The 15,552-nt window shown below is 44.1% G+C and overlaps 1 protein-coding gene across 11 annotated transcripts in view; it reads left to right on the top strand.

The window, feature by feature from the left end:
• The window catches only part of ZYG11A (zyg-11 family member A, cell cycle regulator), a 76,934-nt gene that overhangs the window by 13,689 nt on the left and 47,693 nt on the right, over positions 1-15,552 (top strand). For all 11 annotated transcript variants that reach the window (XR_008619919.3, XM_055092690.2, XM_055092687.2 and 8 more), the window contains 3 exons: positions 7,475-8,226; positions 11,217-11,357; positions 14,461-14,637. Coding sequence is in view for 10 of the 11 variants with exons in the window: in XM_055092690.2 (XP_054948665.1) it covers positions 7,475-8,226; positions 11,217-11,357; positions 14,461-14,637 (1,070 nt within the window). In the remaining variant the exon portion in view is untranslated. The remainder of the gene's footprint in view (positions 1-7,474; positions 8,227-11,216; positions 11,358-14,460; positions 14,638-15,552) is intronic.

The raw sequence follows: 15,552 nt of genomic DNA, 5'->3' as shown, positions 1-15,552 counted from the left end.
GTGTCTTTTTTTTTTTTTTTTTTGAGACAGAGTCTCTATTGCCCAGGCTGGAGTGCAGTGGCGCGATCTCGACTCACCACAACCTCTGCCTCCTGGGTTCAAGTGATTCTCCTGCCTCAGCCTCCCCAGTAGCTGGGACTACAGGCGCTTGCCACCATGCCTAGCTAATGTATGTATTTTTAGCAGAGATGGCGTTTCACTGTGTTGGCCAGGCTGGTCTCGAACTCCTGACCTCGTGATCTGCCGGCTTCAGCCTCCCAAAGTGCTGGGATTGCAAGTGTGAGCCACTATGCCCGGCTTTTTTTTTTTTTTTTTGAGACAGAGTTTCGTTCTTGTTGCCCAGGCTGTAGTGCAGTGGCTTCCCAAAGTGCTAAGATTACATGCATGAGCCACTGTGCCTGGCCTGTATATTGTATATTACATTAATTGCTCTTTGGATGTTCTACCAACCTTGTATCCCTTGGACAAATCCCACTTGGTCATTTTTGTGTGCTACTGCTTTTTTAGTTTTGTTTTGTTTACTCTGCTTGATAATGTTTTTGTTTTTGTTTTGAGATGGGGTCTTGCTCTGTTGCCCAGGCTGGAGTGCAATGGTGCTATCATAGGTCACTGCTGCCTTGACCTCCTCAGCTCAAGCAGTTTTCCCTCCTCAGCCTCCCGAGAAAAACACAACTTTGAACTGTACAGATCCACCCGTACACAAATCCTTTTCAGTAAATATGCTGCAGTTTTTTTTGGAGATTTGCAACAATTTGAAAAAACTCGCCAACTTTGTAGCATAGAAATATCAAAAGGTAAGAAAAGGATTTGTCATGAATGTATAAAAAATATACTGCAGCACTCTTCATAATAGCCAAGATATGGAATCAATCTGAGTGTCTATCAATGGAGGAATGTATAAAGAAAATGTGGAATGTGCACACAATAGAATACTATTCAGCCATAAAAAAGAATAAAATCCTGTCATGTGCGGCAGCATAGATGAACCTGAAGGACATTATGTTAAGTGAAATAAGCCAGGCACGGAAAGATAAATACCACATGATCTCACTCATGAAATCTAAAGAAGTTGATCTCATAGAAGAAAAGAATAGAATAGTAGTTACCAGAGGCTGGGGAGAGGAGGAAGAAAGGGGAAATAGGGAGAGGTTACTCAACAAGTACAAAGTTAGAGTTAGATAGGAATAAATTCCGGTGGCCTATTACACAGTAGGGTTTCTATGATGAACAATAATGTATTATATATTTCAAAATAGATAGGATTTTGAATGTTCCCACCACAAAGAAATGATAATGTATAAGGTCATGGACATACTAAATACTTTGATTTGATGATCACACAATATATATACGCATATAGAAATATCACACTGTACCCCCAAATATGTACAGTTATGTATCAAAAATAAATAAAATGCGAAATAAATGAAAGAGGGAGCACAACTACTGCTGACCTTATAGAAATGAAATGGATTAGAAAGGAATACTATGAACAAGTGTATGCCAATAAATTCGATAACTTTCATCAAAGGGACAAGTTTCTAGAATAACACAAACTAAAATTTTAACACATATCTTTGTGGTAGCATAAAGGCTGAGGCAGGAGAATCACTTGAACCCAGGAGGCAGAGGTTGTGGTGAGTCGAGATCGCGCCACCACACTCCAGCCTGGGCAATAGAGACTCTGTCTCAAAAAAAAAAAAAAAAAAAAAAAAAAGACACAAATGGCCAACAAGCACATGAAAAGTTGCTCAACACCATGTCATTAAAGAAAGGCAAATTAAAAGCACAACAGATACTATTTCACGTCCACTAGGATGGCTATAATCAAAATGTCAGATGAGTCTTGGTGAGAACGTGGAGAAATTAGAACCCTTGGACACTGCTGGTGGGAATGTAAAATAGTACAGCCACAAACAATAGTCTGGCAGTTCCTCAAAAAGATAATGAGTTACCATTTGATCCAGCAATTTCACTCAGAGAAATGAAAACTTATGTCCACATAGAAACTCTTACACATTCCTGCAGATTCATATGGAGCAGAGAAAGTTTAGAATAAATTTTTTAAGTTTAAAAATAAAATTTGTACACATATCTTTTTGGTAGCATATTATTCATAATAGCCCAAAAGTGAGAACAACACAAATGTCCATCAACCGAAAAACAGATAAATACAATGTGGTATGTCCATACAGTAGAATATGCGACTATAAAAAGGAACGAGTACAGATATACATGTTGCACAATGTGAGCCTTAAAAACATGCTAAATGAGGCTGGGCGCAGTGGCTCACGCCTGTGATCCCAGCACTTTCGGAGGCCGAGGCCGGCGGATCACGAGGTCAGGAGATCGAGACCACTGTGAAACCCCGTCTCTACTAAAAATACAAAAAAAATTAGCCAGGCGCGGTGGCGGGCACCTGTGGTCCCAGCTACTTGGGAGGCTGAGGCAGGAGAATGGCTTGAACCCGGGAGGCGGAGCTTGCGGTGAGCCAAGATCGCGCCACTGCACTCCGGCCTGTGCGACAGAGCAAGACTCCGTCTCAAAAACAAAAACAAACAAACAAAAACCATGCTAAATGAAAAAAGTTCAGCACACAAGGCCACATATTGGATGATTTAATTTATATTAAATGTTCAGAATAGGCAAATCCGTAGAGATGGAAAGTAGACTAGTGGTTGCTTAGGGCTGGAGGGATGTGGGAAAAGGACAGTAAAATCTAACGGGCACAAGGTTTCTTTCTGAGGTGATGGAAAGTTTGAGGTTCTAAAATTGATTATGGGCCAGGCACGGTGCCTCACGCCTGTAATCCCAGCACTTTGGGAGGCCGAGGCAGGCAGATCACTTGAATTCAGGAGTTTGAGACCAGCCTGGCCGACGTGGTGAAACCCTATCTCTACTAAAAATGCAAAAATTACGGCCGGACGTGGTGGCTCACACGTGTAATCCCAGGTTATAAAACTGATCATTTGTTGTGTAAATTTTCTCATAATAGGGATTTTCTCATATAAGTGCTATGATTTTGGTGTGTTCCTCTGATCCCTGTATATCCTGTCACTTGAACGTTGGAGGTAGACGCTTGATCAAGTTCACGTTGGGGTTTTTTGTTTTTTTTTTTAAACTCTTGGTGTGGTGCTATGTGCTTTCTTCAGGGAGTTGATGAGGTTGGTTTGTTTTTGTGATTGTGGTGGCCACAGATGGATGATCACGCCTAGATCCATTAAATTATCAGGAGTGGCTGGGCATGGTGGCTCATGCCTATAATCCCAGCACTTTGGAAGGCCTAGGCAGGAGGACTGCTTGGAACCAGGAGTTCGAGGCTATAGTGAGCTATGATGGTGCCATTGTACTGCATCCTGGGCAAGAGTGAGACTCTGTTTCTTTAAAAAAAAAAAAAAAAAGGCTGGGCGCGGTGTCTCAAGCCTGTAATCCCAGCACTTTGGGAGGCCGAAGTGGGCGGATCACAAGGTCAGGAGATCGAGACCATCCTGGCTAACACGGTGAAACCCCGTCTCTACTAAAAATACAAAAAATTAGCTGGGCGTGGTGGCGGGCACCTGTAGTCCCAGCTGCTCGGGAGGCTGAGGCAGGAGAATCGCATGAACCTGGGAGGCAGAGCTTGCGGTGAGCTGAGATTGCGCCACTGCACTCCAGCCTGGACGACAGAGCGAGACTCCATCTCAAAAAAAAAAAAAAAAAAAAAAAATTGGCCGGGCGCGTTGGCTCATGCCTGTAATCCCAGCACTTTGAGAGGCCGAGGCAGGCAAATCACCTGAGGTCAGGAGTTTGAGACCAGCCTGACCAGCATGGAGAAGCCCCATCTCTACTAAAAATATAAAATTAGCTGGGTGTGGTGGCACATGCCCGTAATCCCAGCTACTCGGGAGGCTGAGTTAGGAGAATCGCTTGAAGCTGGGAGGTGGAGGTTGCAGTGAGTCGAGATTGTGCCATGCACTCCAGCCTGGGCAACAAGAGTGAAACTGTCTAAAAAAAAAAAAAAAATTATCAGGGTTTCTTGTTGGTTTGACTTTTAGTGGTCATTACTCTCCTTCACCTTTCTGGTTTAGAATAGTTTTCTGTGTTTTTTTTTTTTTTTTTTAAATTTTTTTGAGACGGAGTCTCGCTCTCTCGCACAGGCTGGAGTGCAGTGGCGCAATCTCGGCTCGCTGCAAGCTCTGCTTCCCGGGTTCATGCCATTCTCCTGCCTCAGCCGCCCAGCAGCTGGGACTACAGGCGCCCACCACCATGCCCGGTTAATTTTTTGTATTTTTAGTAGAGATGGGGTTTCACTGTGTTAGCCAGGATGGTCTCGATCTTCTGACCTTGTGATCCGCCCACCTTGGCCTCCCAAAGTGCTGGGATTACAGGCATGAGCTACCGTGCCCGGCCTAGTTTTCTGTTTTGTTTTTTTCTTGTATCCTGGATTACTCTTCCACAATTTCCTTCTGTTTTTCTATCTGCACCTTAAGTATTTTGTGCTGCTTTTTTTTTTTTTTTTTTTTGAGATGGAGTCTCGCTCTGTCGCCCAGGCTGGAGTGCAGTGGTGCGATCTCGGCTCACTGCCAGCTCCGCCTCCTGGGTTCACGCCATTCTCCTGCCTCAGCCTCCTGAGTAGCTGGGACTACAGGCGCCCGCCACCACGCCCGGCTAATTTTTAAAATATTTTTAGTAGAGACAGGGTTTCACCGTGTTAGCCAGGATGTCTCCATCTCCTGACCTCATGATCCGCCTGCCTCGGCCTCCCAAAGTGCTGGGATTACAGGCGTGAGCCACGGTGCCCGGCCATATTTTGTGCTTCTTAAGGTCCTATCTTGGATACTCTTCTCACTCTGAACACTCCTTGTGTGATTTTCCTTGGTTTATTTTACCTCTTCTACTGTCATTCCCCAGAGTTCCCAGCCCTTTATCCTAAACTCCTGAATCATGTTACCAATTGCTCCCTTGCTGTCCTGCACTTTTCTCTGGGCAGATGAGTCATCATATTCTCCTGATTTTCTTCCTACCTCAATGAATGCTGCTACTTTCATTTTTTAATTTTTTATTTTTTTGAGATGGAGTTTTGTTCTTGTTGCCCAGGCTGGAGTGCAATGGCGTGATCTTAGCTCACTGCAACTTCTGCCTCCCACGTTCAAGCATTTCTCCTGCCTCAGCCTCCCGCTGGGATTACAGGGGCCTGCCACCATGCCTTGCCAACTTTTTGTATTTTTAGTATAGACGGGTTTTACTGTGTTGGCCAGGCTGGTCTCAAACTCCTGATCTCAAACTCCTGACCTCAGTTAATCTGCTTGCCTCAGCCTCCCAAAGTGCTTCAATTACAGGCGTGAGCCACTGCACCCAACCTATTTTATTTTTTTTGAGACAGGGTCTCACTGTGTAGCCCAGGCTGGACTGCAGTGGTGTGATCATGGTTTGCTGTCACTTCAAATTCCTGGGCCCAAGTGATCCTCCTGTCTCAGCCTCCCGAGTAACTGGGAACTACAGGTGTGCACTACCATGCCTGGCTAATTTAAAATTTTTTTTTTTGTAGAGATGGAGTCTCCCCATGTTGCCCAGGCTGCTCTCAAAACGCCTAGGCTTGAGGAGTCCACCTGCCAGGGACTCCCAAAGTGCTGGGATTACAGGCATGAGCCACTGTGCACAGCTTAAATTTTTCTTTTTTCTCTCTTCTTTTTTTTTTTTGGTTAGAGACAGTCTCAGTCTGTCCCCTCAGGCTGGAGTGCAGTAGCACCAACTCAACTCACTGTTCCACCTCCTTCCCAGGTTCAAGCAATTCTCGTGCCTCAGCGACTGAGTAGCTCGGACTACTGGCGAACACCACCACGCCCGGCTAACTTTTATATTTTTAGTAGAGACGGGGTTTTACCGTGTTGGCGAGGCTGGTCTTGAACTCCTGACCTCAAGTGATCCGCCCGCCTTGGCCTCCCAAAGTGTTGGGATTACAGGCGTGAGTCACTGTGCCTGGCCCTAAATTCTTTACTCTGTCACAAAATTGGTGTTTCTAAAAATATAATTATAACCCTTTTTTTTTTTTTTAAAGAAGCTACATCAAAATATGATGACCGGCCAGGTGCAGTGGCTCTCACCTGTAATCCCAGCACTTTGGGAGGCCGAGCCAGGTGGATCACCTGAGGTCAGGAGTTTGAGACCAGCCTGGCCAACATGGTGAAACCCCGTCTCTACTAACAATACAAAAATTAGCCGGGCATGGTGGCAGGTGCCTGTAATCCCAGCTGCTGGGGAGGCTGAGGCAGGAGAATCACTTGAACCTAGGAGGCGGAGATTGCAGTGAGCCGAGATTACGCCACTGCACTCCTGCCTAGGTGGCAAGAGTGAAACTCAGTCTCAAAAAAAAAAAAAAAAAAAAAAGTGATGACCATTCATTTTCTGCTTAAAAAGTCTTGAATTGTTCCTCATTGTCCATAGGGTAAAAGTTTGCATTTCCTAGCTTTGAGGACAGGCCTTTTACCATCCGCTTCATCCTTACTTCCAGCCATGCCCCCCAACAGGCCCTATGTCCCAGTAGTGCTGTTCTACGTTTTGAGTGATTTGCTGTTCTGTGTCTTCCATTTCTTTGACATACTCACCTTCCCCCTGGCAAACTGATTTTGTCTTTAAAACCTTCCTCAAAGTTAAATTGGTCTCATCTGTGCAAATTCAATACCAGGTACATACCACTACTACACATAGCACACTACTGTACTTGTTTATTTACCTGGTATGCCTCCCTATACTGAATTCCTTGTGGTCACAGGTGTCTGATTACCTTACGTGCCTGTTACGTAACATGGAATCTCACCATAGAAGATGTGTAGTAGGCCAGGTGCAGTGCCTGTAGTCCCAGCTACTTGGGAGGCTGAGGCAAGGGAATCGCTTGAACTTGGGAAGCGGAGGTTGCAGTGAGCCGAGATCGCCCCACTGCACTCCAGCCTGGGTGACAGAGCAAGACTCCATCTCAAAAAAAAAAAAAAAAATAAAGGATGTGTAGTAAATGAAAAATAGGACAACCCATTCGTTTTACACATGAGGAAAATGAGGCCCAGAGAGGTAAGTGACTTGTCAAATATTATCTACTAATTTGGTTAAAAATAATATTAGTAGTGGTACTTGTATATTGTATATCCTGTGCTTATCTACCTATTTTATTTTGTTCTTCCTTTCTGTGAGCAAGGTTACTGTAGATAAAATTTTGGGCTCTACAGCCAAACTGGGGTTGACTCCTGATTCTGATGGTGACCTTGGATAAATTACTTAACCTATTCAAGTTTCAGTTTCCTCAGCTACATAGTAGTAGTAACAATAATTCCTTTATAGTATTAATGCATGGAATACATGAGATAATAATCATATTAAAGGAGTTTAGAACAATGCTAGCACAGAGCAGTAAATGTTGTCATTATTGTTATTAACATCTGTCTTAATTCTTTGCCACATTTTATCCTGGAAACATTACAAGTTGGTTCTGGTTCTTTTATAGGCAAGCTGACTGACAGAACAGCAAGCATTTTCCGAGGCAACCAAATGAAACTGAAGCTGGTCAATATCCAAAAAGCTAAAATCTCTACAGCTGCATTCATAAAAGCCTTCTGCCGTCATAAGCTCATTGAACTGAATGCTACTGCAGTGCACGCTGACCTCCCAGTTCCAGACATCATAAGTGGACTCTGCAGCAATAGGTGGATCCAGCAAAACCTCCAGTGTCTCCTGTTAGACTCGACAAGCATCCCTCAAAATTCAAGATTACTCTTCTTTAGTCAGCTCACTGGTCTTCGTATTTTAAGTGTTTTTAATGTTTGTTTTCATACTGAAGACCTGGCTGATGTTTCTCAGTTACCAAGACTGGAAAGCTTAGATATCTCTAATACTCTCGTCACTGATATTTCTGCACTGCTTACCTGTAAGGATCGATTGAAGTCTCTCACAATGCACTATCTGAAATGCCTGGCCATGACCAAACCACAAATTCTTGCAGTCATTAGAGAACTTAAATGTCTGCTTCACCTTGATATTTCTGATCACAGGCAACTCAAATCAGACCTAGCTTTTCATTTGCTACAGCAGAAGGATATCCTGCCCAATGTTGTGTCATTGGATATTTCTGGGGGCAATTGCATCACTGATGAAGCTGTAGAACTGTTTATACGACAGCGGCCTGCCATGCAATTTGTGGGACTATTGGCCACGGATGCTGGCTCTTCTGACTTCTTTACTACAAAGCAAGGCTTGAGGGTTTGTTCTTATATGAATAAGTTTTGTTTCATTTGTTTAGAACATTATTAAACTCGTGCTATAGACCAGAATTTTTACTAGGTATTACGGTTACAGAGACAGATAAAAAAATCCTTAAAGAGCTTATTTAATAATTAATGATTATTATGCACCTACTATGTGGAAGGTTGTGAGAATGTTATTATTATTTTTTGAGATGGAGTAGTTTTGTATTTTTAATAGAGATTGGGTTTCTTCATGTTGGTCAGGCTGGTCTCGACCTCCTGACCTCAGGTGATCTGCTTGCCTCGGCCTCCCAAAGTGCTGGGATCATAGGCATGAGCCACTGTGCCCGGCCACACGTGAGAATATAATATTAAGATACAGGCTGGGCATGGTGACTCACACCTGTAATCCCAGCACTTTGGGAGGCCAAGGCGGGCAGATCACTTGAGGTCAGGAGTCCGAGACCAGCCTGGCCAACATGGTGAAACCTGGTCTCTACTAAAAATACAAAAATTAGCCGGGTGTGTTGGCGGGCGCCTGTAGTCCCAGCTACTTGGGAGGCTGAGGCAGGAGAATCACTTGAACCTGGGAGGTGGAGGTTGCACCACTGCACTCCAGCCTGGCCAAAAGCAAAACGCAGTCTCAAAAAAAAAAAAAAAAAAAAAGAAGATATAGTGGGTTCAAGTGATTCTCCTGCCTCAGCTTCCCGAGTAGCTGGGACTACAGGCACATGCCACCATGCCCAGCTAGTTTTTTATTTTTAGTAGAGACGGGGCTTCACCATGTTGGCCAGGCTGGTCTCGAACTCCTAACCTCAGGTGATCCGCCTGCCTCAGCCTCCCAAAGTGCTGGGATTATAGGCATGAGCCACCGCGCCCAGCCCGATTATTATTATTATTATTTTTTGGAGACTGAGCTGTGCTCTTGTTGCCCAGGGTGGAGTGCAATGGCGCAATCTCGGCTCACTGCAACCTTCGCCTCCCGGGTTCAAGCGATTCTCCTGCCTCAGCTTCCCGAATAGCTGGGATTACAGGCACGCACCACCACACCTGGCTAATTTTTTGTATTTTTAGTAGAGGCAGAATTTCACTATGTTGGTCAGGCTGGTCTCGAACTCCCAGACCTCAGGTGATCCACCCGCCTTGGGCTCCCAAAGTGCTGGGATTACAGGCATGAGCCACCATGCTTGGCCCAGAGCTGTTGTTTTAAAATAACTCTTTCTTTATAATAATACCTCCTTAGTTCTTCCTAGGGGAAGAGAATAAAGTGATTTGTATACTCATTAGTTGTGTTAACATTTTATTCTTTTGATTTGAAGTTAGCAATTGTTGTATTTTAATTAATTAATTAATTTTTTATTGAGACAGAGTCACTCTGTTGTTCAGGATGGAGTGCAGTGGCACAATCTTGGCTCACTGCAACCTCTGCTGTGAGCTGAGATCCCCAAATTTTTTTGGGACTGTCGAGTCCTGCTCTGTCGCCCAGGCTGGAGTGCAGTGGTCCGATCTTGGCTCACCATCAAGGATTATCTCTTCCCCCCTTGGATTAACTTGGCATCTTTGTTGAAAATCGGGTGTCCATATATGTGTGAGTCTGTTACTGGGCTCTTTATTTTTTATTTTTTTTGAGACAGAGTCTTGTCTGTCGCCCAGGCTGGAGTGCAGTGGCACGATTTCTGCTCACTGCAATCTTCGCCTCCCGGGTTCACGCCATTCTCCTGCCTCAGGCTCCAGAGTAGCTGGGACTATAGGCACCCATCACCACGCCTGGCTAATTTTTTGTATTTTTAGTAGAGATGGTGTTTCACCGTGTTAGCCAGGATAGTCTCGATCTCCTGACCTCGTGATTTGCCTGCCTCATCCTTCCAAAGTGCTAGGATTACAGGTGTGAGCCACCGCGCCCAGCTGGGCTCTTTATTTTTATCTGTTTGTCTATACCTATACTATATTGCCTTTTTTTTTTTTTTTTTTGAGACAGAGTCTCGGTCTGTCACCCAGGCTGGAGTGCAGTGGTGTGATCTCGGCTCACTGCAACCTCCGCCTCCCGGATTCAAGTGATTCTCCTGGCTCAGCCTCCCTAGTAGCTGGGACTATAGGCGTGCACCACCACGCCCATCTAATTTTTGTACTTTTAGTAGAGATGAGGATTTACCATGTTGGCCAGGCTGGTCTTGAACTCCTGACCTCAGGTGATCTGCCCACTTTGACCTCCCAAAGTATTGGGATTACAGGCCTGAGCCATTGCGCCCCGGCCTACTGTCTTGATTACTATAACTTTATATGAAGTCTTGAAATTGGGTAATGTGACTTCTTCAACTGTTATTCTGTTTCATAATTGTTTTGGTTATTCTAGGTTCTTTGTATTTCCATATAAATCATAAAAGCAACTTGTCAATATCTACAAAAAGGACTACTGGTATTTTAGTTGGGATTGCATTAAATCTGTAGGTCAGTTTGAGGAAAATTGCCGTTTAATAACGTTGAGTCTCATGTTGTTTTAAAAAATAGAGGCGAGGTCTCACTATGTTGTCCAGGCTGGTCTCGTAGTCCTGGGCTCAAGCAACCCTTGAGCCTCAGACTCCCAAAGTGTTGGGATTACAGGCATTAGCCACCACGCCTGGCGCTAGTCTCCTGATTCTTGAATCCCGTATATCTCTGCATTTATTTAGATCTTTACTTTCTCTCAGCATATTTTGTCATGTAGCTGGGACTACAGGCGCCTGCCACCACGCCTGGCTAATTTTTGTAATTTTAGTAGAGATGGGGTTTCACCATATTGTTCAGGCTGGTCTCTACTCCTGACCTCAGGTGATCCACCTGCCTCAGCCTCACAAAGTGCTGGGATTACAGGCGTGAGCCACTGCGCCTGGCCAACACCTGGAACATTTAATTGAACATTTGTTGTTATTGTCTTAAACACTGGATGCCCCAAAAACCCTGTGGTTAAAAATGAATGGTGAAAAAATATGAATGGTGAAACCTGTTTGGTAACATCTTTATTTTCAGGTTGCTGGAGGAGCCAGTATGAGTCAGATTTCAGAAGCACTGAGCCGATACAGGAACAGATCATGTTTTATGAAGGAAGCCCTCCACAGGCTGTTCACAGAGACATTTTCAATGGAGGTAACCATGCCTGCTATTTTAAAGGTAATTGAAGAAAGACAGTTTTTACTATTACTTCTTAACTTGGTTCAATTAATAATTGTTCACGAACCACACTGAATATAATAAATTATATGCTTTATTCTATAGTGAGTCAAGTGCTCTCATAGAGCAAAGAATGTTAAGCTTAGCTGCCAAAGTGTCTTTTGCTTTGAGCATCTGGATTTATGTGGAATAAATTAGAATCAAAACAGTTAAAATTTGGTCTAAGTAAGGGAATAATAGGATCATGTGGCTTTCTGAAAGAAAACAAGTGCAGAACAAAATAAAAATAATTAAGGGTGGCCACATCTACCACTTGAAGTATTTTGTGAATAACATAAAGTTGCTTTTATCGATATAGCCAAACTTAGCTTTGGTTTAGGGAAGGATGCATTTTATTGTAAACGTAATTACAAGTATTAAGAGGCTTGGGAAAGAAAACTGCAGTTATTTATTTTTCTTTTATACATGTGTTTATTTGAAAATTGTAGTTGTTTTTAGTGAAACATAACAATGAAAGGTCTTAAGAAAAACCTTGTCTTTATTTGTAATTTTTTGCAATTCCTTAAAAATGTGGATATTTTCCCAGCACTTTGGGAGGCCGAAGCGGGTGGATCACGAGGTCAAGAGATTGAGACCATCCTGGCCAACATGGTGAAACCCTGTCTCTACTAAAAACAATACAAAAATTTGCTGGGCGTGGTGGCGCACTCCTATAGTCCCAGCTACTTGGGAGACTGAGGCAGGAGAACTGCTGGAACTTGGGAGGCGGAGGTTGCAGTGAGCCGAGATCGCGCCATTGCACTCCCTCCTGGTGACAGAGCAAGACTCAAAAAAAAAATATTTTTACAGCATGGGAGATTAACTTTATTTACAGCTCAAACGCTGTATAAAGAAAAACTCTGGGTCAGCTGTGGTGGCTCATGCCTGTAATCCCACCACTTTGGTTGGGAGGCTGAGATGGAAGGATTTCCTGGGGCCAGGAGTTCAAGACTAGCCTGATCAACATTAGTAAGACCCTGTCTCTACAAAAATTTAGAAAAAGAAAAAAAATTAGCTTCTGGCTGGGCACCATGGCTCACGCCTGTAATCCCAGCACTTTTTGGGAGGCTGAGGTGGACAGATCACCTGAGGTCAGGAATTTGAACAGCCTGGCCAACATGGTAGAACCCCGTCTCTACTAAAAATACAAAAATTAGCCAGGCGTGGTGCCAGGTGCCTGTAATCCCAGCTACTCAGGAGGCTGAGGCAGGAGAATCACTTGAACCTGGGAGGTGGAGGTTGCAGTGAGCCGAGATGATACCACTGCACTCCAGCCTGGGCGACAGAGCAAGACTCTGTCTCAAAAAACAAAAAAAAGTTAGGTGGGCATGGTTGTACATGCCTATAGTCCCAGCTACTTGGGTGACTGAGATTGGAGGACTACGTGAGCCCAGGATTTTTTTTTGGTTTGTTTTTTTTGAGACGGCGTCTCGCTCTGTCGCCTAGGCTGGAGTGCGGTGGCTTGATCTCCGCTCGCTGCAAGCTCCACCTCCCGGGTTCACACCATTCTCCTGCCTCAGCCTCCCAAGTAAGCTGGGACTACAGGCGCCCGTCACCACGCCCAGCTACTTTTTTGTATTTTTTAGTAGAGACAGAGTTTCACCGTGTTAGCCAGGATGGTCTTGATTTCCTGACCTCGTGATCCGCCCGCATTGGCCTCCCAAAGTGCTGGGATTACAGGCGTGAGCCACTGCGCCCGGCAAGCCCAGGAGTTTGAGGCTGCTACAGTAAGCTATGATGGTGCCACTATACTCCAGCCTGGGTAACAGAGCGAGATCCCAACTCAAAAAAATAAAATAAATTAAAAATTCTGAACCTTTTTTTCCATCTATAAGGAAGAGATTGAATTAGATGTTCTTCTGTTTTTGTTGTTCTTTGAGACAGGGTCTCACTCTGTTGCCCAGGCTCGAGTGCAGTGGCATGATATGATCTCAGCTAACTGCAGCCTTGACCTCCTGGGCTCAAGTGATCCTCCTGCCTCAGCCTCCTGAGTAGCTGGGACTATAGGCATGCCCCACCATGCCTGGCTATTTTTTTTGTTTTTTCTGTAAAGATGAGGTCTTACTGTGTTGCCTAGGCTGAATTTAGATGTTCTAAATTTCTTTTCATGCCAGGATTGTGTAGTTTTTGTGAAAATCACATTTCTTTTGGTTTCTGGATTTCTAAATTGCAGATGATGGCAATCTAATGAAACTGAAAAATCAATTTAGCAATATACAAAAAAAAAGTCATTTTCCATAGCAGAAGTATATCCCAGGTCTGTCTCTAGTAGAGGAAACAGATCACAGTGTCCTTGAATGACAGAGCAGGTGGGGGTCTAAGCTTGGAACAATGCCCTCATTTTACATTTGTGTTCTAGGTCTTCCACAGTGTAGCTTCAAGTTACCTAATGTTTTGTTTTACCATTTTTCAAATTCTTCTCCTCTGTTGGTGGATTTATCCCATCCTTTTTTTTCCACTTTCTGTTTTTCTTTATCACATTTCTTTCCCCTAGGAATACCCTGTCCATTCTGCCCCTACATTTATCTCCTCCTGTGTAAATCCTGAGACTCTGCCTAAATGTGCTCTCTCAATGAGTTCTTCTGATTCTCTCCCAGAAATGGCCACTCTTTCCATAACTACCTCAGATGTCACTTCATTGATGAGTCTTTTATGGTGCTTTTCTTCAATTTTATTTTTTGGCATTTCTCACAGTGTTATTACTGTCACAAGGCTTTATGCTAACGAGTAGCTCTCACTCATGTTTGTGTCCCCTGCAGTACCTGTCACAGTAGCTTGTATGGAGTGAGGCTCAATAAATGATTCTGAAGTTAATTTCACAGATAAAGAAATAGAGGTCTAGAGAAAGGAAGTGACTTGGCCAAAGTCACACAGATAGTTAGTGACTCCATTTGGATTAGAAGGCTTTGCTGTAATACTTTGATGTTCTAAAGAATAAATGCTTAGGATAGGGAAAATCTGTTCCTGTCCCAATAAACGAAGATTTGTGCCAATCAAAACATGCGCAAGATAGCATAGAGAATGTTACTGGCATCATATGCACTAAAAACAAGTTCATCTTCAGCTTGTGGCTATAGGAATGAGGAATCACCCGTTGGATTTGCGAGTGCAGTTCACAGCCAGTGCTTGCGCTCTCAACCTAACACGCCAGGGCCTGGCCAAGGGGATGCCTGTTCGCCTGTTGTCAGAGGTCACCTGTCTACTTTTCAAGGCTCTGAAAAATTTCCCCCATTACCAGCAGGTAATTTCAATTGAATATTTGTTTGTGCTTTTTTTGTTGTTAATAGTCTCAGCTCTGTCGCCCAGGCCAGAGTGCCGTGGCACAATTTGTTTTTGTTTTTTTAAAGACAGAGTCTCTCTCTGTCGCCCAGGCTGGAGTGCGGTGGCACGATCTCAGCTCACTGTAACCTCTGCCTCCCGGGTTCAAGCAATTCTCCTGCCTCAGCCTCCTGAGTAGCTGGGATTACAGGCGTGCACCACGACGCCCAGCTAATTTTTGTATTTTTAGTAGAGACGGGGTTTCACCATGTTGGTCAGGCTGGTCTCGAACTCCTGGCCTCATGAGCCATGGCATGCGGCAGACAATTTGTGTTTTCTAACTTTAGGATAAATATGTGAAAAATATATATTATTTAGTTCTGGTTTTTCATCCTATTAGAGAAAGAGAATAGATAAAAGAGTGTGTTTGTTATAGAAAAAATAGGAAATATAGATAAGCAGTGAGGCTAAAATTTTCTTTTTTTTGAGAGATTTTCCTTCTTGTTGCCCAGGGTGGAGTGCAGTGGTATGATCTCGGCTCACCGCAACCTCCGCCTCCTGGGTTCGTGCCATTCTCCTACCTCAGCCTCCCGAGTATCTTAGACTACAGGCGCTCGCCACCATGCCTGGCTAATTTTTTTTTTTTGTATTTTTAGTAGAGATGGGTTTCACCGTGTTAGCCAGGATGGTCTCGATCTCCTGACCTCATGATCTGCCCACCTTGGCGTCCCAAAATTCTGGGATTACAGACGTGAGCCCCCGCGCCTGGCCTACACTCATTTTTATTTTTATTATTTTTTTTGAGACGGAGTCATTCTGTTGCTGAGGCTAGAGTGCAGTAGCACGATCTTGGCTCACTGCAACCTCTGCCTCCTGCCTCAGCCTCCTGAGTAGCTGG

The sequence above is a fragment of the Pan paniscus genome, chromosome 1 (genome assembly GCF_029289425.2).
Source record: "Pan paniscus chromosome 1, NHGRI_mPanPan1-v2.0_pri, whole genome shotgun sequence".
In the NCBI taxonomy this organism is placed as follows: Eukaryota; Metazoa; Chordata; class Mammalia; order Primates; family Hominidae; genus Pan; species Pan paniscus.
The sequence above is the reverse complement of the archived record's forward strand: the minus strand, read 5'-3'. Positions and strand labels throughout refer to the sequence as shown.